We start from the raw sequence: 26,756 nt of genomic DNA, 5'->3' as shown, positions 1-26,756 counted from the left end.
CTAAACGCATGCGCTTAGTCGGGAAATTAAAAACATGGCTAGATGACAACTAATTAGTTCTGGTAAGCATGTTTTGTTTTTGTTCGATATTAAATGCATGACATGAACATTTTGTATTACAGCAAATTGTATAAAGTTTTCCCCTTCGTTCCGTCAACCCGGTATTCTCATCACCCCCGATAACTTTTTAACAAGGGACGAAGCTAAAATACACGTGGAATCAAATATTTATTATATAACAGTAGCAGTCAAATAGATTACAAGATTTATGTTGATAACAAATAAATAAATTGAATCCCATTTTTCAAAGATTTTTAATGTCTTCAAGAAATTTGAACGTTATAACTTATTGTCAATCGAATACTAGCGATGCTATTATTATTTGTCATCTCATCGATTTTTTTTCAGTAAATTTTAATGTTATATTCTGTGTAATTGCTTGTTTTCAAGCGAAGCCGATTAATATTAACCAGATATTGAATCATTGTTTGTTTGTATTTATTATCGCGAAGTGGATGATTGACAGAATTGAGGGATAGTTTACAAGGTCAAACATGTAAACATCTCGTAAATATAACACACGTGTGGATCACAAGTGAAGATTTTGTTGATTATTCGGGCTTCTCGGGACTTATCGAGTTTTTTTAATGGAAATCCTGAACTTGCTGGTTCTTCCCTAAATAATGCAAATATGTTCGGTACCAGTGATATAAACACTACACAAACTTCCCCGCTAAAAAATAGCGGTACTTTCAACTGACCAGGAAAGGGACAAAGGTCGCAGAAATACGTATGTACGTAAATGAAAACATTGAAAGCCTGATTTCAAAATGCTGTCATACTACTGGGTTTTGCAAAAAAATCAACATTCCACAATTTTAGGTGAATTTGAAAGAAAATCCGTTGCCGTTGGAAAATTAAAGAAAAAAAAAAGAAAAAAAAAAAAACCAGATCTGTGGAAAGGTTATGATTTTCTGGGATAAGATACATATCAGACACAACTCATATCGAATCTTAAAAGGGAAACTGCCATTCAAATGATAGATATTTTTTAAGTTTTAAATGGAAAAATGTTTAATTGAATCATAAAAAAAAGGGGCAATAGGTGTGTCATCTCGAATAACAAAAAATAAAACATTCTTTCGCGGACACCAAAAAATCAATATTAATTCCTGAGTCCCTATAAGCATAAACTCTGAATTCTCGTGAAAATGAAGTACCAATTCTGAATTCACTCAAAAATAATTGCAGAATCCTGACATCCTGACATCCTTTCTTATTTAATCGCCATTTGCACTAATTTTTGTTTTGAAATGCTTTTCCTGTAATAACTGCCACTGGAGTATCATGGTATAGTATGATAATCCTGAGGGCCTCCCAATAATCATAGTAATGCTTATGGGAGATATTGGCGAATGATCACTAATCATTTAACTGTGTTCTTGACAGAAGCAATCAAGATCTGAACTAAATATAAAAAGAAATTATATTCCACAACAAATTATTATCAGCTAAGACAATTGGATATTCTGATTTGAAAATTGAAACTCTTATTAAATTACTTGGAAAAAGGTAATTTTTCACTAGTCGCACATTCTTATTCAGCAGCTAGACTTTTTTTAATTAAGATATGTATAGGAAAGTTGATAAATCCTGATAGGTATAATTAATTAATTATAGGGGTGTTTAATCACCTTTAAATAACATTAACCTGGTCCAAAATAACCAGTTAACATATGGCTGAGGGGCAATAAGTTTTACCCTTTTCGGACTGCACCTCTGTCCGTACGTCTGTTCTCAAATTTAGTATTCATTTTCTAACTTTAGTTTACCCCAGCCAAATGCTATGAAACTAATACACAATGCTTAGTTATTGATATATTATCGCCAAACACAGATCAAGGTCGAATTTAGGTGGCTTCACTTTCACCATCTCGAGCTTATGTCACTTTATAGATGGAAAAATTACTAAATTTGCCATGTCTTCACTCTTACTTTAGTTTGCCTCGACCAAATGTTATGAAACTTATACCCAGTACTTACTACCACCAAAATTTATACAGATCAAGTTCGAATTAAGGTGGTGTCACTTTCACTGTTTTTGAGTTATGCCCCTGTGCTGTGGGAAAGACTTCCTTTTTAACCCCTCTTGTAGAGGGTATAATTATAGACAAACATGTACATGTTGGGGGATGGGTGAGTTCAATAGGAAGTCTTGGCAAACTGTGTCTTCTGCAATTCAATGAAAGTGTCAGGAAATAGCCAGAATGCAGGATACATTGTATTTCATCCTTTACACTAGAGCTTCAGGTACCGTGAACAAGTCCATTTCTGGGCAAACAGTTTTTTTTTGGTCCCTTACATATAATGTCTATGGTATCCAGAAGGCTACTATGACCAAAAAGTTTAGTTTAAGACCCTGCAGAAGGGTCTCGCAAAGTTGGTCATGCATAATGAACATGGTGAATATCTTTTACAGGAATTTTCCCAGAAACACCTGATATTGTGAATCAAAGAAGAAGGAACAACACCTGGATAGATTGAAAACATAGGAAGGTACATATAAATACCTGTTAAACCTGCTGTAGTGATCAACTGTATATTCAGAACTTCTGTCCTTAATTATTTTAATTATTCCTCTTAAATATTGTTATGGTATCTATACCTTAAAATCGAGAGAAAGTATCCATTTTTCACTTAATTCAGTTCTGATTTATTGTCTTTATCTGGTATTTAGTGCATACATGGTAGAAATAAACAGAAAATTGTAATGTTTTCATAGAATTTAGGGGTTTTATCATGATTATGCAATTAAAAAATTAAAATAGCAGGAAAAGGATTTATGTATGTGAAATCAATATGAAGTTTCAAGAAAAACAAGATCTAAATGATTTTAGCATTAAAACATGGGATCATGATTTTTCTACCCCACACCATAATTGTGGGACTCTTCCAAGTCTTGCACTTTTCATGAAGCCTGAAGTCTATAAATTGACAACCGCTTCATTTCAATAAATGCAAATTCAAATGAATTAACAATTATCATTTAACAAAACTGAAATACTCACACTTTGTGAAATTCAGTTTGAAATCAGTTTTATTATTGACTGTAATTTTCACATTAATTAGTCAAGATGTTATTAATTACACATAAATACATGTATTACGACAGTTGTGTTCCACTTGGTTGATATAGGCGAGAGTTTGGTTTGTCAGTTTATATGGACTTCCCCTTTTTGAATTTAGGTTGGAGTTTTCTATTTTTGTTATAACATCTTTTACATACAATATAAAATTTTGAAAGGAAAAATGTCTTTAAAATACGATTTAATGTGCTGTTAGGGAAGATATTTTAATGTCACTTGTCAGGTTCGATGTTTGATAGATTGTCAATTTAAAGAATTTACAAAAAATAGTTTGTGATAAAGTTCAGACACAACACACACTAAATCATAAATGGGAAACTGCTGTTCAAAAGACAGATACTTTCAAACATTTGAATGGAAAAATGTTAGTAAATGTGTAAAGCAAAAGTTTCGAAACCAGTGTTCATGGTGTAAGATGTCTTGGATTTTAATCTCCATTTCATACATGTTCAATCTAAGTTAATCTTTTCATGTTTCAGTAATTTACAATTAAATTCCAGTTGGCACAAAACACTACACTTTTCTACAGCTAAGAAGAAATATATCTAACAAGAATTGAAGTTTTGTGAGATTTATGATAATTTAGAACTGCAAAAGCAGGTTACAAAAAGTATTGAGTAACTTTGAATTTGTTTTTTTATTGATTGCACATGGTATAAAGGTAAACATATCAATTTATTGATTTAATTAAAGTATTTAATGAGAACAGATGTAAAATATATCAAATATTGATTAAATATTTATTGACTGTTCAGGTAAAAAGTTTATCAATGGTAAAGATATTTTGCTAATATACATACAGCTTTGTTTCTGAAACACTAATAAAACAATTACCTTTGATATTAATGCATATTGAAAACAGATTATTTAATCTACAGATTCTGTACTGAGGAACCTTTTTTATCCTTGACTCTCCATTGGCACTTCCTTGAAACGAATCTTATGAATATGAAGCTCATATTTCTTATAAATTGATTGTATGTGTGTAAATAAAAATAGGGAGATTTGGCTTCATTGCAAATGACTAAAAAATTCCACCAGAGTCCTCAAGACAACTATTTGTATGGCCAAATGATATAGATGTAAGCAACTATAGGTCAATGTCCTCTTTCAACAATGAGCAAAACCCATACCTTATTGTCATCTTTTAAAGGCCCTGACATGACTAAATGTGAAACAATTCAAAGAGAAAACCAATAGCCTGATTAATGACAAAGCAATGGAAAAACAAGTATTACTTAAGACACTCAGATAAAGAATATGGGAGGGCTATACATATGTGTTTGTGTTTAGACTGGTCATGATGGTTAGTATCGTAGAAGAGGTCTTATGAATGTGTATATATTTGTAATCTTTTGACAGGAAAAGATGGTCAGTATTCCTGAAGATGTATTATGGATGGTCATTGTCGGCTTTATTATAGCCTTTATCCTTAGTTTTGCTATCGGTGCTAATGATGTAGCAAACTCATTTGGTACTTCTGTAGGATCCAAAGTTCTTACCTTACGACAAGCCTGTATTCTAGGTACAATATTTGAGATATTGGGTGCTGTTTTAATAGGTTTGTATTAATACTGCTAGCTTATAACAATCCCTGGCTTTATGAAAATTAGAATTTATTGTAGTGACTGTTTTTGTAAAATAATTATTTATTTTTTGTAGAAATGTTCTTCATGTTTTTAGGGCTTTTCCGAAAATGAAATAGCGTTTGGAGTATTTAAAAAGAAAATGTTTATGGGGGTCGGGAAGCATAACCCTTATTGTGTTTTGAGGTAACTTTACAACTTTTGGCAATCGGAAGATATATATTATGCTGGGGATGCACAATTTGGTTCGAGGAATTTGTTTTTTAAACCATGTCAGCAGCTAAAATAAGTTTCAGTATTGTGGAGACTAGTTTATTTATACTAAATGCTCTAATTTTGAGAATTTCAATTGGACAGCACACCATCATATCATTTATAAACAGCATATTTTTCTACTAATATTCTATACTGACGATACATAAAAGTTAGAGCTTTATTTAATTGACTGAGTTCTGGTTTTGAACTTGACATTTAACGTATAATTTTACTGAGTAGTTTATAGAAGGCATATTGACATGCTATTTATGTTTAACAAAGTTGTATTTTAATCATACAAAACTGAAATTATAAAGCATGTAAAGGTTATGTAGCATTTTGGCTATATATAGATTACATAATTGTGAGATCACTTGTGTACAGTTACAATCATATATAATTAATAGTTATTTAAAACAATAAATGTTCTATAAATGTTACTTCCTGTAAGCTTGTATGTAGCTGATAATGGTGTATGTTTATAAGGCCAAAATATAATATGATGATGTTTCTCGTCTCCTCGCTTACCCTAGATTTTCATGCCTACCTTATCTCATGTTATTGACATTTGTGGTTAAGAAATGTTAAAGCAGGGCTCACACTAGCAGGCGACTGGGGCGTCAAAGTCGCTTTCACGTCCGTCACTTCGCTTTGCCCGACCGTAAAAAGCAATATCTAGTCGTCATGGTGTTCACAATAATCGCTTGCAGTCGCTTTCGTCATCGACGATTTCCCATTTTTACCAAGTCAATGAAACAGCATACTTTTCATTTAAAAGTGAAGAAATTCAAAGACATAAACGATTTATTTCTTTAGAAATGATGTGAAATTGACTTTACAGATTGGTCGTATGTTATTTTAAAGGAACAACTTTTATGAAGTATTTTCTTTCATTTCCTGTACTTGTTACTCGAGATCATATATCAAAACATTCTGATTTTCGGCAACATAAGTTTGTTACTTCTTTAGAAAGTGATCAAAATTGCCTTTAGTTAATGTTTGGTCCATTTATTGCATTAAAAGGGTCATATTCCTTTCCAAATCGCTTGTCAAACATTGTTTATTTTTTCGTAAATTTTCTTCGTCCGCCATTGAAATATTTGTACAAACCATGGATCGAAGGTGGGATTCTTCAGTAGCGGACCTGCTATGACCCAAATCCGAATTCTTACGATAATAACTACTGACGCCTGAATTGAACAGCTGACAAAAGAATAATGCTCCCAAAAGTGAAAATTACACATTCCACATGCATTAACAGACTTTTGATTAGATATCCTTGCTAAATGTATATATTTTCATGTTAATACATTGTTTCAATTTATTGATTAAAGTTGCTTAACTTTGTTTAATTTATATATCTTTTTAATGAGAAACAATGAATTTATTAACATGATAAACAGAATAGTTTTTTAATTGTATTTTTTATTGATATATGATACTTTCTTTTCCTTTTTGATATAAAAAAAGATCTTTTTAGTGCTAGATATTTAGTTCGTAGATTCTGACAAGAGGACTGATATCATGTATATAATTGTGCAACTATAAATGACTATTTAAGACATAAACTGAAACAACTGTTACTTTAATTAACTGAGGTATGAATTGAACACCTATAAAAAAAAAGAAATATGTATCAAATGGCCCTTTATATTATAGTAAAAAACAATTCATTGAAGCGCCGCGAGCAAACAAGTACTTCTCTTTCAAATCTCACCACTTCTCCCAACCAGTTTCAAAAAGAGAAGTCACTTCTTCCTATGATTTTGAAGTAGTGTGAGCCCTGGTTAAAGTGTAAAACATCTGCCTATATGGCTATAGATAAATTGAGATATATAGTGAAGTCTGTAAAATATTAAAAAAAAATAGAATTACTTTACGATTTTCTTCTGCCTGGTGACAAGAGACGAGTACATGAAGTATATACATGTATATATTTTTTAATTAACAACAGCTATTACAATGTGAAAAATAAGTAGATGTGGTATGATTGCCAATGACACATATATATTCACCAGAGACCAAAGAACAGCCTTCAACAACTTCAACAATGAGCAAAACCAATATTGTATAGTCAGCTATAAAAGGCTGAAGCTTGACATAATGTGATAGATTTATCTTATAAATTTACAGGTTATCGGGTGTCTGATACAATAAGAAAGGGCATTATAGATGTTTCTTTGTACAAAAATGGAAGTGAAGATGTTCTTATGGCTGGGAATGTGGCTGCACTGACAGGCTCCTGTGTTTGGCTTGTTGTTGCAACAGTCCTGTCACTTCCTGTCTCTACAACACACAGTATTGTGGGAGCTACAGTTGGATTTTCTCTAGTTGTACATGGCACCAAAGGAGTCAATTGGATAAAGATGGCATCTATATGTATGTATCAAGTTTAAACCATAGAAATGAATGTCATTTAGAGATCTATCTCCCTTTTTGAAACTGCTTTTGACTCATTTTACAAAAGAAATACTACAAAAAGTACTCTTTAAGTCATATAAAAATAAGGACATGTGGTATGATTGCCAATGAGACAACTATCTACCCAAGTTCAAATGAAGTGGTTGTAAGCAATAATAGGGAACCGTACGACCTTTAACAATAAGAAAAACCCATACCGTATAGTCTGCTATTAAAGGCCCCGACATGAAAAATATGAAACAATTCAATTGAGAAAACTAATGGCCTAATGTGTAACAAAACAATTTACGAAAAAAACAAATATGACAGACATGAACCAACAACAACCACTGGCCTACAGGCTCCTGACTTGGGACAGGCACATAAAGAATGTGGCGGGGTTAAACATGTTTATGAGTTCTCAACCCTCCCCTAACCTGGGACAGTGTTGTTACAGCACAACATTAGTACAAACTATAAAAATGGCTTAACTCATTAGATCAATACAAAGCAGAAAAACATCTTACAAAAACACAGACTGGATATGAACATTTCATTATAACTTACTATCAATTATTGTCGTAAAATTTGTTGTTGAAAGAGCTCTGTATATTTTTCAATAGGGAAAATATTAGCAATGTTTAATGGCTTTGGCAAATTCGACTAAAAAAAAACAATTTAAGTTCAGTACTGTTGACATTAGATTCCTTTTTTAATTATGCTTTTTTTGTCTGATTCAATTTTTTTCTGTCATAAATGTGCATCTGTCATGTCTGTAAATGTATGGTAATATATGAGTATAAATTTTGATTTGTTTCAGTTGGATCATGGTTTATCTCCCCTTTATTATCTGGAATTGTGTCAGTGCTAACATTTCTTTTAGTTCATCACTTGGTCTTGAAAAAGGTAAGCAACATACACAAAATATTATTATATAAAATAAGTTATAACCAAATGTAGGATGCAAACTATACAATTTTGGCACAATTAAGTCTGGTTAAGATTTAATCATTAGATATATTTCATGATCTCGAACCAAATATGTTGCACAGGTGAATTTGTTGAAAGACACATGGTACAACAGAGGGTAATAATTGGGACCAAAAAACAATTTTAATAGATATAAGAAGATGTGGTATGAATGCCAATGAGACAACTCTCCATCCAAGTCACAATTTGTAAAAGTAATCCATTATAGGTCAAAGTACGGCCTTCAACACGGAGCCTTGGCTCACACCGAACAGCAAGCTATAAGTCTTTCTCAGACTTGTGGAAAACTTATAGAATGAAAACAAAAATAGTAGTAAGGTGATATTTTGTTAAACTAACAACTTGAATATGCTGAATGATTTGATTGTGTCACAAGTAAGATCACAAGGGTCAGCATATTTTTCATTGAAATAAAACAAAAATATACAGGTACAAAATAAGACACAAAAGTAACAAAAAAAAGAAATGACGTTCAAATCAGTAGCATTGAACAGGACATGTCAATCGATTGAACAAATAAAAAAAAAAAAAAAAAAAAAAAAAACCATGTCCTAAGAATCGAGCACCAACAAATAATTGTTTAACAATTAGTGTGATAAATAGCAAATATTCTAATTTTCCATATGGTTCAATATATCACACTCAAAATTACTGTAGATTATTAGTGTTTTACAGCTGCTGTATTCATTGATGTTTTGTTTATATATTTCAGCCCAAGCCATTAGAACCAGGCCTAAAATTACTGCCGATATTCTATGCCTTTACAGCTGCCATCAATTTATTTTCTGTGTTCTATAAAGGTTCTCATTGTAAGTTCTTTTTATTTTGCTTACAGATGATATGTTATTGTAATCATTTCTTAAAACACAGAAAAAAGCAGAAAGGCAATTCCATATAAACATAACTCATCCCTAATTAGGCACAATACAACTGACTCATGGCCGACAGATATATACAGGGGCCTCGGTGGCCGAGTGGTTTAAGTAGTTACTACTGTAATCACTAGCCAGTCAACACTGAGGTTGTGTGTTCGAACCCCGCTCGTCCGGGTGCACTCGACTCCAATCTTAATTGACTAGGATTGTCAGTTTTCCTATCGAAGGTCAGTGGTTTTCTCCGGGCACTCTGGCTTCCTCCATCAATAAAAACTGGCCGCCACGAAATAGCCCAAAAGCGGTGCTTAAAAGTGACGTTAAAAAACCAAATATCAAAAAAAACATACAGATATATACATTGTTGGTGTCAGATATGTCAGAGAGGCAGTAACCCAAAGGCAAAAACAACCAAGGAAAAAGGTATTTAATGACTTTTGCATTATCCTTTCTTGCAAAGGTATAGTGGCTTATAGACTTATGTAACTTGTCATCTCCTTTCTCCTGCTCCTAATCTGGTCCCTCCAGATCTAACCTTGTAAAGAGAGGGTCAAACTAGGGTTACAAACATAACTATGCAAGTGCAACATGAAAGACAACAATTGACTGGTTCCTTCTTTATCTGCTTCCAGAACCAGAAAATGTAACAGCAACATTTAGGCCAATAGCAATTTGGCAAATTTAGATAAAGAACTAATGATATGAAGCAAAAGTCTACTTTTTTCCTGTGATTCTGTTGTTGCCATTTAAAGTAAAGAATTGCATGTAATTACCGTGATTATTTTATTACAGTGTTGCATTTTGACAAGATTCCTTTATATGGAGTGATCATTTTAACATTTGGATCAGCATTATTAGTAGCTCTGCTAGTTAAATTTGTTGTAACGCCTTGGTACAGAAAAAGAATTATAGGTAAGTTTATAAGAAAAATATTCATTCTTATTTTACCTCTGAAAGACATCAGCATTATTATTACTAAGTTTGCCTTTGACAAACTCTGAAAAACAAAGTTTATATTGAAATTTGACTTTTTCCCTTAATTGTTGTTTCATTCTTTAGCCCTTGATTGTTTCTGTATTTTTTCATTTTCGCTCAATTAAAACAAATGTATATAATAATATTGACGTTTAAGCTTGAAAAAGCAACTCAATCTTGTAAAATTTATTCTTCTCGCATGACTTCAACAAATTTATATCACAAAATTTTCTTACTGTTCTGTTGACCACCAAACAATATTTTTCCTTTTGGACCCATATGTATTTACTCTTGACACTCTAATATTATTCATATATATAAATAAATCATTTTGCCTTTCAGCTGAAGTAGCAAAAGCTAAAGACAAAGAATCATTAAGTTCTATTTCTGTCGAAAATGAATTTGGGAAGAGTCGTGATGCTCTTGTACTAAGCTCTGGTAAATTTTTAGATATTTCATATTGATAAATCAAACCTAAATTGTATTGTAACGTGACCGAGGGGATGTCAACACTGACACAGACGGACGGATATAGCCATCTATGGCACGACAATATATCCTGTGGTAAATTCCCAGTAACTAAATAATACGGTATATATATATATAAGTTTATTAACAAATGTACATTACTTCCGACTTATTGACAAAGTTAGCTACAAAGTTTAAACATATAAACTTTAAAAACAAGTCCTCCAGAATCTTTACTGATTCAAGACTTAAGGAATACACATCCTTTCAGTATCACAGCTGATACCCAATCTGCCAGTCTCTGACCAACTGACCTTTATCATAGAGTTTAATTACTGCATCTCTAGACAAACAAATAGGCATAACTAATTTTATTACCCTACACCCCAAGACATTGCTACTTGTCTTAATTACATCTGACAGTTCAACTTTAACTGCAGATAATAAAACTAGCCATTTGTCAAATTAGCCTTGCGTCATTAATTTTCTCTGTACACAAATAAACAGTTATAAAGCCAATTTAACCAGAGGTCAATATTTACAAAACATTAAAATATTACATTGCCTCCCTCTTTGAAAAACATGTGTCTCACATGTAAACAAAAAACAACTTTAACTTATTACAGTATGGAAGACCACTTTCAAAAATAAAACAGAAATACGCAATAAAATATACATAGAAAAATCAAAATGTATCAAAAACAATTTACACTCTTTGGTACAATTTTCAACATTTGAAAAATAATTCAATAATAATCATGAAAACATGCAATGTTCATTTTAAATGTTCATAGTTTATAAAGTTCCATAAAAGTTCTAATCAGGAACGAATCTGTTGGGTGGACGTTTTACAACACGTTGTACGCGACTGTATTCAACATTTTCAGTTGGAAAATTAGACAAATCGCACTGTTCATTTTCACTTAATTCAATGTTAGACTCAGTGTTATTTTCTTCGATTGCGATAGCGTTAGACTCCGTGTCTTTTTGAATTACAGTTTTAATTAGCCAATTGTTAAAATCTCCATAATACGGTTTCAGTCTGTTGTAATGAACAACTCTTGATTTTGCAAGTTCTGAATTTTGAATACGGTAAACCAAGTCACTAAAACTGTTTGTATATAAACATGATAAACTAGATAAGTGTTCTGGAATATCTTCTTTTGACAAATCTAGAGAACAAGCTGACTCGTTAAGTACTGTTACTGCTTCACATGGCGTTTCAATAGTTTTTTCATACACTTTAACAGACTTATCTGTTGCGTTCAAAACTTGAATCGGAACGACATTTGATGATGAATTAACTACTGTTTTAGCCAACAGAAGCTGATGTTTCTCCACAAATTTATTTGAAGCTACTAACATGCTACATTCTTGAGCATAACTAATATCAATAACTTTCCCTGGAATAATCTGCTCGACACCCGGCGGAATAACTGTTGTCTCTGACACAGCAACCCGACAACATCGCACACCTTGTGAATTTACTACTGCACAAGATTTCTGTTCTTTGTTAACAGTCATTGTATTGTTAGCCACATCAATGCAACACATATTTTGTTTCATGAAGTCAAAACCGATAATACAGTCTATATCTTCATCTTTATCAGCTACCCACACATCGTGTGTGAGAAGTGTCCTTCCAATTTCAACGTTCATTTTACCTATTCCTCTTACTTTAACTGGTTTACCGTCGGCAAGTTTCATGTTTGTGTGTGTTGGACGCAACACCACTTTGTTTCCATCGGACAGAGAATCGTATACCTTACTGTTCAAAATTGTCACATTTGCACCTGTATCTACTAATCATTGGATGTTTTTACCTTGAAATTTACCAGAAATATACATTCCTCCATCGCCACTCGCTACACGACCGTTCTAACTCGGTCTTTTTGTTGATAATTTCTGTTACCTTTGTCATCATTCGGACAATTTCTTCTGATATGCCTTGTATCGCCACAAGTCCAACATCCCCTTTTCCCCGGCTTGTTGTTGTTATTAAATCCGCGTCTCTGTTGACTCATATCACGCTTAAGAAACTGAAGCTCACGTCGAAGTTCCTCTTCCACATCAGATAAGGTTTTAATTTGACCAGATACTTCTGAACTTTCCGAAATAGCCAAATTTCGAACACTTGATGGTTTGTCCCTCTGTTTATCCGCAATGTAAAATGCCTCGAGCTCAGCAGCTAACTTAACTGCATCATCTAGTGTCTTTGGGTGAGCTTGATGTATACGCAAATGTGTATCCGTGTCATCTAATGCATCAACGAAATGATCTTGGCTCAACATTTCTTGTAGTTCCAGTTGAGCTTTGGGATATGCTTCACGGCTTAGTCTCTTGATATGTTGCGCCAATTCAGGCAAATCTTGATCTTTTCTTTTACGGATATTCTTAAGTTGCACACGGAAAAGCTCTGTTCTGTATCGGTTCCAAATCTACTAGTTAATGCTGCACATATCGATTTATAATCTTTACTCTTAATCGGATCAATATCGGCTAAAACACTTTGTGCATTCCCGCTTAGACTTGTCGCAAGAAACATTGCTTTCTGATTATCCGCCCAACAATTTAATTCGGATATCATTTCAAACTGAATTTTATAATCTTCCCAAGAAACAGAACCATCATATTTAGAGGGTCGGACAACTGGCTTTTCAGATCCCATATGCTTATGTGAATTCGATCCTTGATAACGAGAAGGTTGGAACACAGATGGAATTGATGATCTTTTCGGGGTCGGAGCACTTGAAATTTCATCCTGAAGAGTTTCATACTCTTTAGTTAAACGCTGTATTTCTCTTTGGGTTTCAATCATTCTAGGCGTTGAAGCTGATAACACAGTTGAACTTAATCCTATCCCCGTATCCATTGATACTTTAGGTCTTGCACCTCCAAAATAAATTTCTCTATCAGAAGAATCACGTTTATCCATTTTTATAACAATTTAATTACAGTTGCTTTATTTACGCACATGAAATATTTTATTCCATTTGCAATAATCCTCTCACACAAAATTATCTGAATATTACTATAAATCCACAGAATATAATTTGCGAAAATACATTGTTAAATTCCAAATAGCACATCAATTCTTAAAATAGAAATAAACTAATCCATGTTAATAATATCCACACCGCTGCCACCAAAAATTGTAACGTGACCGAGGGGATGTCAACACTGACACAGACAGACGGATATAGCCATCTATGGCACGACAATATATCCTGTGGTAAATTCCCAGTAACTAAATAATACGGTATATATATATATAAGTTTATTAACAAATGTACATTACTTCCGACTTATTGACAAAGTTAGCTACAAAGTTTAAACATATAAACTTTAAAAACAAGTCCTCCAGAATCTTTACTGATTCAAGACTTAAGGAATACACATCCTTTCAGTATCACAGCTGATACCCAATCTGCCAGTCTCTGACCAACTGACCTTTATCATAGAGTTTAATTACTGCATCTCTAGACAAACAAATAGGCATAACTAATTTTATTACCCTACACCCCAAGACATTGCTACTTGTCTTAATTACATCTGACAGTTCAACTTTAACTGCAGATAATAAAACTAGCCATTTGTCAAATTAGCCTTGCGTCATTAATTTTCTCTGTACACAAATAAACAGTTATAAAGCCAATTTAACCAGAGGTCAATATTTACAAAACATTAAAATATTACAGTATGCATAATTAACATTGTCATTTTATGTTGTATAATTCATTTAAAGGATAACAGGAAATAATAAAAATACTGGAAAGCACAACAGGTCACATCAACCACTGACATCCAGCTACTCTTGTAAACATCCAAGACAGACAACAACTTGGTGCATCTACATCATTTTGTTTCCTTAAAAGTGCAGTTAAACACCAACAATCAATAAATCAATCAATCACATACACTTCCATAAAAGATGGCAAAACGAAAGACATTTATTTCAGTTGTCATATCTGATTACGAATTTTACAAAAATAACTTTTTTTCTTCAGCTCATATGGCACATAACAGTGTTAAAGAATATGATGTTGATCAAAGTGGAACCAAATATCCACTGAAAGAAGATAAAGAAACTGATGGTAGGTAGAAATAGAAAGAATAAGATATTTGTACATTTTGTAGGGCACATCAGTAAAGATTTAATGTTAAAAAAGTAATATGTTTTAATGTAATAAGAGCTGACCCAGAAAAGAATGTTAAAAGGCACTTTTTTCTGTACCAAACATACACTGAAAGGAATTATTAATAATAATAATGGACATGAAATAACTTTCTTAAATTGTAAAAATTCAGAGTTCAAATTATTATTTGATATTACCTAAATGATTAATTTCAGATATATGTATTACAAGTAAAAAGGGCTACAATACTTGTGAGGACTTGCATATATTTTCTGCAGCTATGCAAATTAAAATTATTCAAACCGCTTTTCTTTCAGTTCCCATTGCAAACAATTGCTATTTCAAACTGCACAATATCACAAACCAAAAACCATTCACAGCTAGTTAAACCTCACGTTCACATACCCCAACTCATATTTGTATACATGTAATTCCAGTTATTAAATTTGTCATTTTCACTTTCTATTTCAATGAGATAATTTGGCTTACTTTAAAACTTTCTTATATTACATGTATATGGCACAAAAAATAATTTTACAGAGAACAATTTTTTTTCGTAGACAATTTTCATCCCAAAAAATGTTTGCCTTATGTAAAGAGTGCAATTTGATATATTACATAAGTTGATATCATATTTTTTCACTGTTTTATTGTTTAGATTGTTAAAAATGCATAATAATATACTTGTTTATTGTTAGTGATCTGCTTAGACAAAAATTTTGACGTTAAGCTTGTTTTTTTTTTCAGTTTTATATACTGAAGTAGAGGAGACAGGAACTCCAATAGCAAGCACTCCATTGAAGGTATTTGAAAAAAAAAATGTATCTTTATTGTTATTATATATATACCCCTGCTCCAAAAAAAGGGAGTGGGGGTATACTGGTTTACATATGTTTTGTTTCGTGCATCTGTTACAAAACATTTTAGTCACATTTTTATCAGGAATTACAAATCAGAGCTTCCCGAAATTTGGTATCAAGATTCACGTAAGCAGGCTTTATAACTGTTTGATGCATTTTCAGATCCATCACCACATCCACTTCCTGTTAACCGAATACTTTGATATATTTTTACACATAATATATAATTTTGGTTGCCTTTTCTCAGAAAATACTCATCAGAGTTTACTGAAATGTGGTATACTCCACTGTGTGATGCATTTTCAGATTAATTGCTCTTCCACTTCCTGTTAACTGAATACTTAAAGTTTCTTACACATATAAAAGGCCATGTATACAATTTCTTCGCATTTTTGTCAGGAACTACAAATCAAGGCTTTCTGAAATTTTTAATTGGCCTTCATGTATGACCGCTATACTGTGTGATGCATTTTTATGTCCATTGCTCAACTTTCTGTTAATTGAATACTTAAGCTGGGGTATGGTTTGTGAGCTATAACATTTTTTTTTGAAGATTTTTGAATATTGGTCATTACTGCGTGAATGATTTCCATATTTTTATTTGGATCATCAAAATCGCTACAAATTCATTTTTGTTTAAATGTTTTTGGTCTAGTAGGCCTCCTGTTTTAGTCATTTCTCATGTAGTGTATATTACAGGGTTGTACAGATGGTATTGAAGACAAAACACCAGAAAAAGAAATAACTACCTCATGTAAGTACAACAAATAAAACTGCATCTGCTCTCCTTTATCTGTTTAATATATCTGAATTTTACTGATAGATAATCTTTTTTTCTGCAGTTAATAGCATAAAGTCTGTGTTTCAAGTTTTTTTAGACATCAATAACTTTGACAGAAGCTTTTTTATGAATAAGAGATTTAGCCTGAAAGAAAATTTCTGTATTTTACTGGTTCATATACTGTAAATTCATATACTCTAAATTCAGAAATTATTGCAAGGTTTTAATTAATGCAAATTATGCGACTGGGTGAGAATAGCAATAATAAGAACATGCATTCTGATATCTGATACATATAAATGTATGCAGATTTTTCTGAAATAGCAATAGATTAATCTCTCATGTTTGTATGTTACGAAACTTGGACACAAGCTTCTTCATGATCAAGAAATAGCATCTGACAAAATAAAGTTGGATTTGATTTATTTTAAAATTTGCATTTTACTGATACAGTCAGGGATATAACTCTATAGGGTTATTACAGAAAATATCTTGCATGTGTTATTACAGATACTTTCATGAGTTGTCTACTCTTTAATCCTTAAATTTTCTAAATCTGTAATAACATATGTGTTTTTTATTTGTAAAATAAATCATAAATATTTAAATTTTTTGTGGGTTCTACGGAACTCTTGAAACTTTGCGCAGAAACTAAATGATTAGCCTTGATAACTAATTTTTGAATTATATTAATACATTTTTCATTAACCATGGTAAATCAATGAGACCAGGCTTTTAAGAGATAAACATAGCTGTAATAGCAAGGCTTAGTTATTTAAGGCATGTAACTTATTAAATGAGACACTTGGAATTACTGGGAAGCTTGCGCAGAACCTCATTACATGCTCTGATCATTATTTCTTACAATAAATTAAAATACATTGTAATTAAGCATGATGTATGTCTGAGCAAATGCTTTGGAGTGATGTAGAGAAGCTGTAATAACACCCTTTAGTATATTTTTTCTGTAATAACATAGGTGCACTATGCATGATAGGGAAACTATGAACTGTTATATCTTTCTATAGTTAAGTATACATAAAGACAATAGTAATATCAATAGAACTTGTATACATTTTAACAAAACTAATGATGTATATTGTCCCTTTGAAACATGTAACATACATATGTTATCAAAGTTCTTTGATTTTTTAGTCCACAATAACAAATGTATGTTTTCCTATCGAAGGTGGGTGGTTTTCTCCGGGCACTCCAGCTTCCTCCACCATTAAAAAATGGCTGACTCGAAATAGCCCAAAAGCGGTGCATAAAAGTGGCGTTAAAACACCAAAAATCAAAAATCAAATCAAATGTATGTTATTTTTCTCTAATAACCCTATAGAGTTAAATCCTTGACTGTGATAAATTGACTTTGTTTTTTTTTTTGCATTCAACATTACACTTTGTACTGACAGTAGGATTAGCAGGCGAGACACAGGGTGCTGCCAAAACTTCCCTATTTCATTACTGATTATTTGTTTTTTGGTTTCAGTTTCAACTCCAACAGCCAATGATAATTCAGATTTACCTCTACTGGAAAAATATGATGATAGCAAAGGTAGGTGTCAAATAATGCTTACCTGTGGATAAGAGGGTCTGGATGAGGGGTTGGAGAGGTATTATTTCGGTTTTATTTAACTTTTAGGCCATTTTTCTCTATCCTTTATATTATAAACCTCATTACAAATTCTCTATTCTTTGTTTTGTTTGCCTATTTTTATCTATTCTTTATTTTTTTCGACCAATATTCTCTTTTCTAAAAAAAAAACTCCATTCAGACCCTAAAGTAAGTGGATGACCAGAAAATATGTTTTATTATTTTTGATTTTTGATAGATGTCTTGTTGTACCCCACTGTTAGGAGTGAGGCTATTATGCTTGCGCCTTTAGCTTGCTCTCTGTCAGTATGTTTTCCAACAAATATTTTCGTCAAACTTTCCTTGAGTACTACAGAACAGAATAACTACATTGGTCAACAGCCTGACAGTAATGAGTTGTAATTTGTGAGGACATTTTGGATCTGTCGGATACCTTCTTCTTGCTTGCTGATACTTCAATTTTTCTTAATTTATATTTTAATATTTTCATCACACGTTTCTCCAGTACTACAGAACAGAATGACTTTAAACCTGGTCTGCTACTTGACAATAATTGCTTGTTACACGTTAACGCTTTCCGGATATGTCAAACATCTACACCCTTTTTAATGTGGACTTATTTATTTGTATGGGTACTAAGTTTCGTTGTTGGAGGGATCAAAACAATTTCTGATGTAGGCGCTTTCAGTCTGTGCCTTTAGCCACTATATATCCAGAAGCCCCTGACTAGTTAAAATGTGTTTGGGCTAGTGGAAATTTTCAAAAAAATTGTTGGACAAATGGAATTATTTTCCTTAAATGCAGTTTTGGGCAAGTAGATGAAAAAGTTTTTGGCAGACTGTGTTTTGTCAAAGTCTGCATTAAAGCCTATAGAAACTTAACACTTTATTGAAACTTTAAATTGTATGGTTAATGAATACCCTCCCATATTGGTTAAAAAATTGGTATCACACAAATAATAATGAATGCGCAGTACATTTGTTTTTGTACTATTAATCATGAACTTGGATATGCTTAGCAAGCCAAAACCTGGATTGATTTTGGTTGTTTTGTGTTGATGTGTTTCTGTCTAATTGATGTATTCCCCAAATCTATTAATATTTATCAGTAAAACATGTACATATAATATATCTAATAATTTTGATATTGGATTTAACTGTAAACTTTTTTTCACAGTTTTTACCAAAAATAATGATGACAGTAAGAACAGTTCATCATCCTCGTCAGCATCCTCATCAACAGAAGATGAAGAGGTAAGTCTATATCATTAATGCATCTCAGCCATTCTTTTTTTTTCTCTGTAATTATACCCGGCCCCTACTCTAGGAGGGGGGCTGTATTGCATTCACCTTATACATCAGTTCCTCTAAACATTTGTCCAACTAATATTGTTTTTGTCCCTCCTTTCTCCAAAACTACTAAACAGAATGATGTCATACTTGGTCAGCAGATTGACGGTGATGAGTTGTAACATGTGTGCTTTTAGTATCTTTCAGACACCTACTTCGTCTTTCAATTTTTTTTAATGCATATATATTTTTGATTTTCATACATCATATGGACCAAAAACTATAAATGACCAACAAGCAATGTGCAATGATGAAACTTCCCTTCCTAAATTCAAATTTATGGAATATTGCTCTTAGACTTTAATTTTTTTTTGTACTTGCTTTTGATATCTGAACACAATATCATTAATTAACCTGAAACTCAGTATTTAAAAGTACACAGAAGTATTATCCAAGTGTTTTCATAATATATTTTATTTTATAATGTCACATAAATTTAATTTTTCTGTAATGAAATGTCAAACTTACTTCTGTACTTGAATGAAATTCAGCGACATACTCATCTTTGCCACCCAAGATAAATGTTTAGTATTGATAGTATACACAATTGTTATAATTTACAGACGAAGCGTATGATTGCAAGAGAAAATCTAAAAGATAAGCCAGAAAGTGTCGCCTTGTTCAGTTTTCTACAGATTCTCACCGCTGTGTTTGGATCATTTGCTCACGGTGGTAATGATGTTAGGTAAGTCTTCATGATTTCCATAGGGCTGTTCCATAAAAGCATACATGGGACATGAAGGCACTTCTTAATCATAACTACTGTGGATTAATTTATTTTAGTGGCTACCAATGTTTATGAATTGAGGATAACTTATATATTATCGTGGATTGAGGAAAACTTAAATTTTCATTGATATCTGGTTTCGTGGATTTAACAAAGTCTGCATTACAAGCCTTTAGAAAACGTGTACTTAAAACATTTTGTTATGTTGTGTCACATGCTATGAAATGAAGTGTAACGACAATAAAGATTTAAGTTGAATTGATTTGATTAAAGAATAGATTATACTTGAAAGATTGCATGAAACAAGATGAGTCAAGATATAAAACGTCCCCAACATTGCATGGACAAGAAGAAACACCGTATATTAATTTATTACTCCAAAGCCATATACGTACATGCACTTGATAGAACCTAAAGCAAACTTACATCTTATCATGAGAGAGTTGTATATATTGTTAGGTCAAGATAAAAAATGTACTTGTTCCTGCCTCCTGGCAGATAAATAGGGAAGTTAGGTAGGTAAAACGATTTAATTTTTTGGAATATTTTACATAGACTTAATAGTGAAATGTTCTCGACTTAAACAGTGCTTAAACCAAAAATGTCTGGATTTCAGTGTTGCATATTAAACTAAAATTGTCCATCTCATTGACCTTGTATACCTTTTACAGTAACTCCATTGGTCCTTTGGTTGCCGTCTGGCTGATTGGAACTGAAGGAAGTGCATTACAGAAGGCCCAAACTCCAATCTGGATCCTATTTTATGGAGGATTTGGTATTGCCATTGGATTGTGGATATACGGCAGAAGAGTTATCAAGACAATGGGAACAGATCTTGCCAAAATTACACCTTCATCGTAAGTTTCTTCCTACTACATGTACTAATAATAAGTCTAGTTTCAAAACTAGGGTCTTGGTAGGGGGGGGGGGGGGGGGGGGAGGTGATCTAAGTAGTTATATCTTTCTATTAATGCTGTTTTGGTGTTAATGATAGAAATTTGATAGTCTGTTAAATTTATGTTAAGGCACTGGGCTATTTAGAGGGGAACAGGGCCTATAGCTACTGTCTATTGGTGCTTCTTTAAAAAGCTGTTAGTGAACTTTATACTGGTCTAATTGTGTGCATTAGAATGATTAGTATTAACAAATTTACCTGGCTTACTGGTAAGTTGGATAAAATGAAGTTAACTGATTACTATTCCCCCACACTCTTAATAAGAAGGGGGCAATATTGCATTCACGTTGTCTGTCTGTTCATCTGTCCATTCATTCAACTACTTTCTCCTCCACCACTTCATCTACTGAACAGAATTATTTCATATTTGACCAGTAGCTTGACAGTGATGAGTTGTAATGTGTGAGTACTTCTGATCTGTCAGACACCTATTTACTGTTTGTCGATACAATTAATTTTCAGTATGTTGAATGGATTAATATTCATATTACATTAACATGTTCTCAACCTGAATATGCATATTAATTTGCCGCTGGACGTTGAGCAGTCATTAATCATCATCAATATGTTGAATGAATTTGAAATATATACTTACACTTTCTTCAAGTACTATATAACAGAACAACTTTACATTTAGTCAGAAGTTTAGCAGTAGAACAACATGTGCATTCTTGATTGTTATGACAAAAGTCTTGTGTTCGATACAGGGTATAACCTTATTTGTACCCGTGAGGCGTTGACCAATAATAACTCATCAAGGCTACCAGGCTTATAATTTTGTATGCCAGACTAGCATTTTGTCTACAAGGCTCATCAGTGACACTGGAATCAAAAAGGGAAAAAGGGAAAAATAAAGTTGAAGCACATTGATGACCTAATATTCTGTATTCTGTATTAATGATATGATAATAAAATGTATTTGATAAAAAGTGACAATTATGTATACATTGTTAAAGATTTTATTGTCAGATCTTCACGATAAACAGAACATGTAACAAAGAATATCTTGTTTATCATGAGAATCAGCCTCCTGTGTGACAGTGATCATTTTCCTTTATTATACATATTAAGATGAGCACATTTGAATGATAAATAAAATTTGACACATTTTATGAGTTCAGGTCCTTGGCACTTGTGCACAAGGGAGGTAATTTATTGACAAAACTAATGAAGTTTGTATGTCATGTATTTTATATATTCATTTGTTCAATTTCAGTGGATTCTGTATTGAGATTGGTTCAGCCCTAACAGTACTTATAGCTTCAAACATTGGCATTCCTATCAGTTCAACTCATTGTAAAGTAGGATCGGTTGTAGCTGTAGGCAGGGTTCGGTCCAGAGAAAATGTGGACTGGAAATTATTCCGAAATATAGCCTTGGCATGGATTGTGACTGTTCCTGTTTCTGGCGGTATAAGTGCATTGACAATGTTTATTTTCACGTTAGTCATATAAGATCTGTAATGACTGAAAGATGGAGAGGAAAACTGTTGATAAAGTGTGCATCAAAAACCACATTTCTTTATATATCATTGATAGAAAACTTGATTTTACATTTTTACTAATTTTCCATCAAAGATGAAGGAATGTTTTGGTGAAGTCTTTCATCATAAATTCTGTAAGCATAATATTTGCTGGGAGTGCTAGGAGTAAATGTAAAATTGCAGTGTGTTGTGAAGAATAGTTGCTAACTTTACTTTGAGGAATGAACATTTCAGTGCATGCAATTTAAATAGTGCTACCAACCTTATTTTGAGGGACGAAATTTTCAGTGCATTCTAGTTTCAATAGTGCTATAAAATTTAACTTTGTAAAGTTTTATGAATGAGAATGCATATGCAATTGCTATTCTATAAATTTCTTGCAATAATTTCAGATTAAGAACCAAATTATGTATCAAGTTGAATACACACATATTTCTTTTGGCCTTATGCAATGGCCTTGCAATAATGGTGATAGTGACATTTTCATTTCTTTTGTGTTTGAGAAAATTTAATTTTGTTTATTTATATCCTGGTCTTCCTGAATAGAACATAATTAGTTTAAAAATAGTAGGAATCAGTAAGGGATATTCCAGAATTAATTTGGGTGAAGGGGGGTTGGAGGTTTGTTAGAAGTTTTCACCTAATAATGAATAATAGGGGGGGGGGGAGAAATGCCTTCCAACCCCTAACCTCTTACATTTAATTTTGAATAGCACTTGGCTAATCATGCAATTTGACATTTAGTCACTTGACAAGGGATATGATCCGATATCTCCTTTGAAAAAAAATTAAAAAATCTGAAAGGTAATTAACTGATTAATGTTGAAATCAGGACACTCCAGGATAATAGAATAGCTATTCTGGCTTCACAGGAGATATGGGCTCATATTCTCTGTGAAGATCCCAAATAACATATACTTTTAAATTAAGTTTAATGTATATTTTATTTTTGTATGTATTAATATATCATTTATTAACAATTCTTGTATACATAAAGTTATATTTTGTATTAACCATGTAACTTATTGATCTGTAATTTTGATCTGTGATCTCTATGAAAATCCAATTTATTTTATCTTGGTCAGCACTGCAGACTTTACTTCCCTTAGGACAATCCTAAATTTAATGTATTGGAGAGTTGGACATCACATCATACTTTATTCTGTGGGTAATAAGCCTGGAAGCAAGTATAGTTCTGCAACAAATGAAAATAGAAAAATTTGGGTGGTGGGTTATAAATAAAAGTGTTGTCCAACACCCTACATTTCTTCCCGGAATAATCCTTAGTAGCAAGAAGGTAAAGCAGTTTTGCTGTACAAACTGTTGAAAGGATGGTAGAGGTTCTAATATATATGTGTGAAAAGGAAATATTCTCCCGTTTGAGTAAAGATGTGTGATTCTGGTCATAAAAAAATATTTTTTACGGTCCTACGATATTTTTTTCAAAGTTTAATACACTGAATGTTAAATTCACCCAAATGAGAACCAATTTGGCCCAGTCTGCATCATTAGCCACTAGTCTGATGCCCCAGACTAGTAAAACTTTTTTGGTACAAGTTAGTATTTGCAAAACTTTGCTTAGACACATAAGAAAAATGTCTGAATATTGGTCCTCGGGTCCTCGGACTAGTAGTTGGAAAAGATTTTGGTGTAACTCATTTGCAACAGTTTTAGTACTAGTGTGATAGTAGTGTTAATTTATAATATGTCAAGGAATGAGTGCTTGTTCTTAATTTAATAAAAATATTTTTGTATTTAAAGCTTTGTTTTTCGGGTAGTTGTTTTTAAAATGCTCTTTTACAGCATTTTATTTGTTGACGGTATCTGTTGTTCATTATTTAGACTGTTATTTTGATAAGTAACCAATATAATCCTATAGACAGGATAGATGCAAATTGAGTGTTGAGCTAGTTTTATATTATATTGCATCACATTATTTTAAAATTTTCAGATTTATTAATAAATCACTGAATTCATTTTTCATTTTCACAATTACAATTTCAACTAATATTTCATAAAACGTTAACTTTTAAGCTTTCATTACAGAGGAAATTTATTTTTATAATTGCTTTAGAAGGCAATCACAGACAAAAAATATGAAAAAAATATTTTTCATTTAAAGAAAAAAAGTGAAATAAGAAAAAAACATAAAAATAAAAGAAAAAGGTAAAAAAAAAAAAAAAAAAAAAAAAAACTTAAAACCCTATTTAAAAAAGAAAAAAACAAAACAAAACAAAATATAAAATGAAATGGATAAATATTCTTTTCCAGATTAATTTCATGTTATATTTCTACACTGAAAATCACTGTAGAGTCTAAAAAAAATATCATTAGAATAGAAAAAAAATGCAAAAAAATAGTAGATATATCTTACTAACATTTATTATTGATCAATAAAATATAATTTGTTAGTAATCATGATTACTTAATCAGTACAGAAGTCAACCTTATTTATTTTTCATAAGGGACCCCCAAAACTATATGTGTTGAGGGTTTGTAGGTTTGAATTGTTTTTTCATAGTTTAGTTTTTATGAAATAAATTAATAAGCCAGTTAATTGGCTGCAATTGTAACTTAAAATGCAATAATTCAAGTGTAAATATTAAAACTGCTTTGATTTGAATTTAGCATAATATTCAGTATATCATACTTGGAAACTATCATAACAGGTTTCATATGCAAAAATATGAAATTCATAAACTGTATATAATACTAAATCCTTTGTTAGAATCATTTTTTAAAAGAACATCACTTCTAATACTATATACAGAGAAAACTGCTTTAAATATATATCAAATTCATATATATCAAATCATTTTGATTTGTTTTATTAACCAGTAGTTGTAGTTTTCTTTTGAGAATGTGTTGACCACCTTTTATACGAAAAGCAGTCTGCAAATTTCACCCCCAGTCGTAAAGTACTAATTCTTGATAGTGGAAATTTTACTTAAAATTAGTTTTCACAAGTTAAAAAAATGATCTGGTTTTCAGTCCAGGTTTGCAGAGTTTTTAAATTTTGTCTTATCATAATAAATTCGTCTATTGTTATTTGCTTTAAGTCTTAAAATTTTTTGCATCAGAAACAGTCTAATTTTTTTATCATGTCATCTATATTATATATGTAGGACACCAAAGTGCGATGGTACTTTAAAGTGCGATGGTCACGCTAAAGTGCAATGGTCTACGCTAAAGTACGATGGTGTCTCAAGCTAAAGTGTGATTGTTGTTTGTTTGCTAAAGTACCATGGTATATCACGCTAAAGTGCGATGGACCAAAAGGGTAAGGTTAGAGGACTTAAAACATTAAAGTACATGGATGTTAAGAAATAGTCTTCCTACAAAGTACAAACTAATGTTTTAGCGGACAACTTATAATTTACGCATGAAAACATGTACCTTTATTTTACCAACGTTACATTTCAATAAAATCGATAATATTTTAACGGGGACAACAAAATAAACTGCAAGTTACATGAACAATGATTTAAATGTATCCGTTCGCTTCCAATAGAAGCAGGATACAGGATGCTTATGCGTATACTATTTTGTTATGCGTATATTATTTTGTATCTATATAGTAAAATGGTCGACTGGAGGATACAAGTCCTTCTTCCAGCACCCAAAAAAAAAACAACATTTGCTTCAGCCGACAAAGCACAGTTACTTTTAAATAAATTAAGTCATGGACATTTGGTTTAAAAGTTGTTAATCAAGTATTCTTAATTTATCTTCTGGCATGTTCATTTTTGGTTTGTATAAACGACTGTTAACGTCATAATCCAACTACGTTTCTTACGTCTGTACTTTCACCGACCATCAGACTTTAGCATATGGAGGCATCGCACTTGAACTCAGACAGTCGCACTTTAGCGTCACCATCGTACTTTAGCGTCTCCATCGCACTTTAGAGTCCTACATATATAATCAACTACCTTACCCTTAAACAAATTTGCTACTAAATGTCTTTTGTATTAAAAGATGTTGATGTAATTAAGATATTATTTTGATTAAGGTCTTTGTTCATGTACATTTCAACAAAGTCTGATTTATCCTTTTCATTTATAATTAGAATAACAAAACTTGGAAATGATTGAAGATTTTTACTGCCTTTTGTAATTTCTGGGTCCAAATAATGTCTCTTATCATACATACTTCATTTCTAATGAAAATGATAAT

The 26,756-nt window shown here is 32.0% G+C and overlaps 1 protein-coding gene across 1 annotated transcript; it reads left to right on the top strand.

Annotated features, from left to right (window-relative positions):
- Positions 1–26,756, top strand: LOC127723529 (sodium-dependent phosphate transporter 1-B-like). The gene is made up of 16 exons (XM_052230169.1): positions 1–62; positions 2,480–2,556; positions 4,509–4,707; positions 7,121–7,366; positions 8,208–8,293; positions 9,090–9,186; positions 10,042–10,161; positions 10,567–10,662; positions 14,700–14,786; positions 15,576–15,631; positions 16,388–16,442; positions 17,962–18,027; positions 19,243–19,319; positions 19,979–20,100; positions 20,814–20,999; positions 22,314–26,756. The coding sequence occupies exons 3-16, from the start codon at positions 4,515–4,517 to the stop codon at positions 22,549–22,551; spliced, it is 1,725 nt and encodes a 574-aa protein (XP_052086129.1). The 5' UTR covers positions 1–62; positions 2,480–2,556; positions 4,509–4,514; the 3' UTR covers positions 22,552–26,756.

The sequence above is a fragment of the Mytilus californianus genome, unplaced genomic scaffold (assembly GCF_021869535.1).
Source record: "Mytilus californianus isolate M0D057914Y unplaced genomic scaffold, xbMytCali1.0.p SCAF_13, whole genome shotgun sequence".
In the NCBI taxonomy this organism is placed as follows: Eukaryota; Metazoa; Mollusca; class Bivalvia; order Mytilida; family Mytilidae; genus Mytilus; species Mytilus californianus.
The sequence above is the reverse complement of the archived record's forward strand: the minus strand, read 5'-3'. Positions and strand labels throughout refer to the sequence as shown.

Coding starts and splice junctions, on each gene's coding strand:
- LOC127723529 (XM_052230169.1), top strand. CDS start 4,515: ATGGTCAGTATTCCTGAAGATGTATTATGGATGGTCATTGTCGGCTTT. Junction 7,367..8,207: donor GATAAAGATGGCATCTATAT/GTATGTATCAAG, acceptor GATTTGTTTCAG/TTGGATCATGGTTTATCTCC. Junction 10,162..10,566: donor GTACAGAAAAAGAATTATAG/GTAAGTTTATAA, acceptor TTTGCCTTTCAG/CTGAAGTAGCAAAAGCTAAA.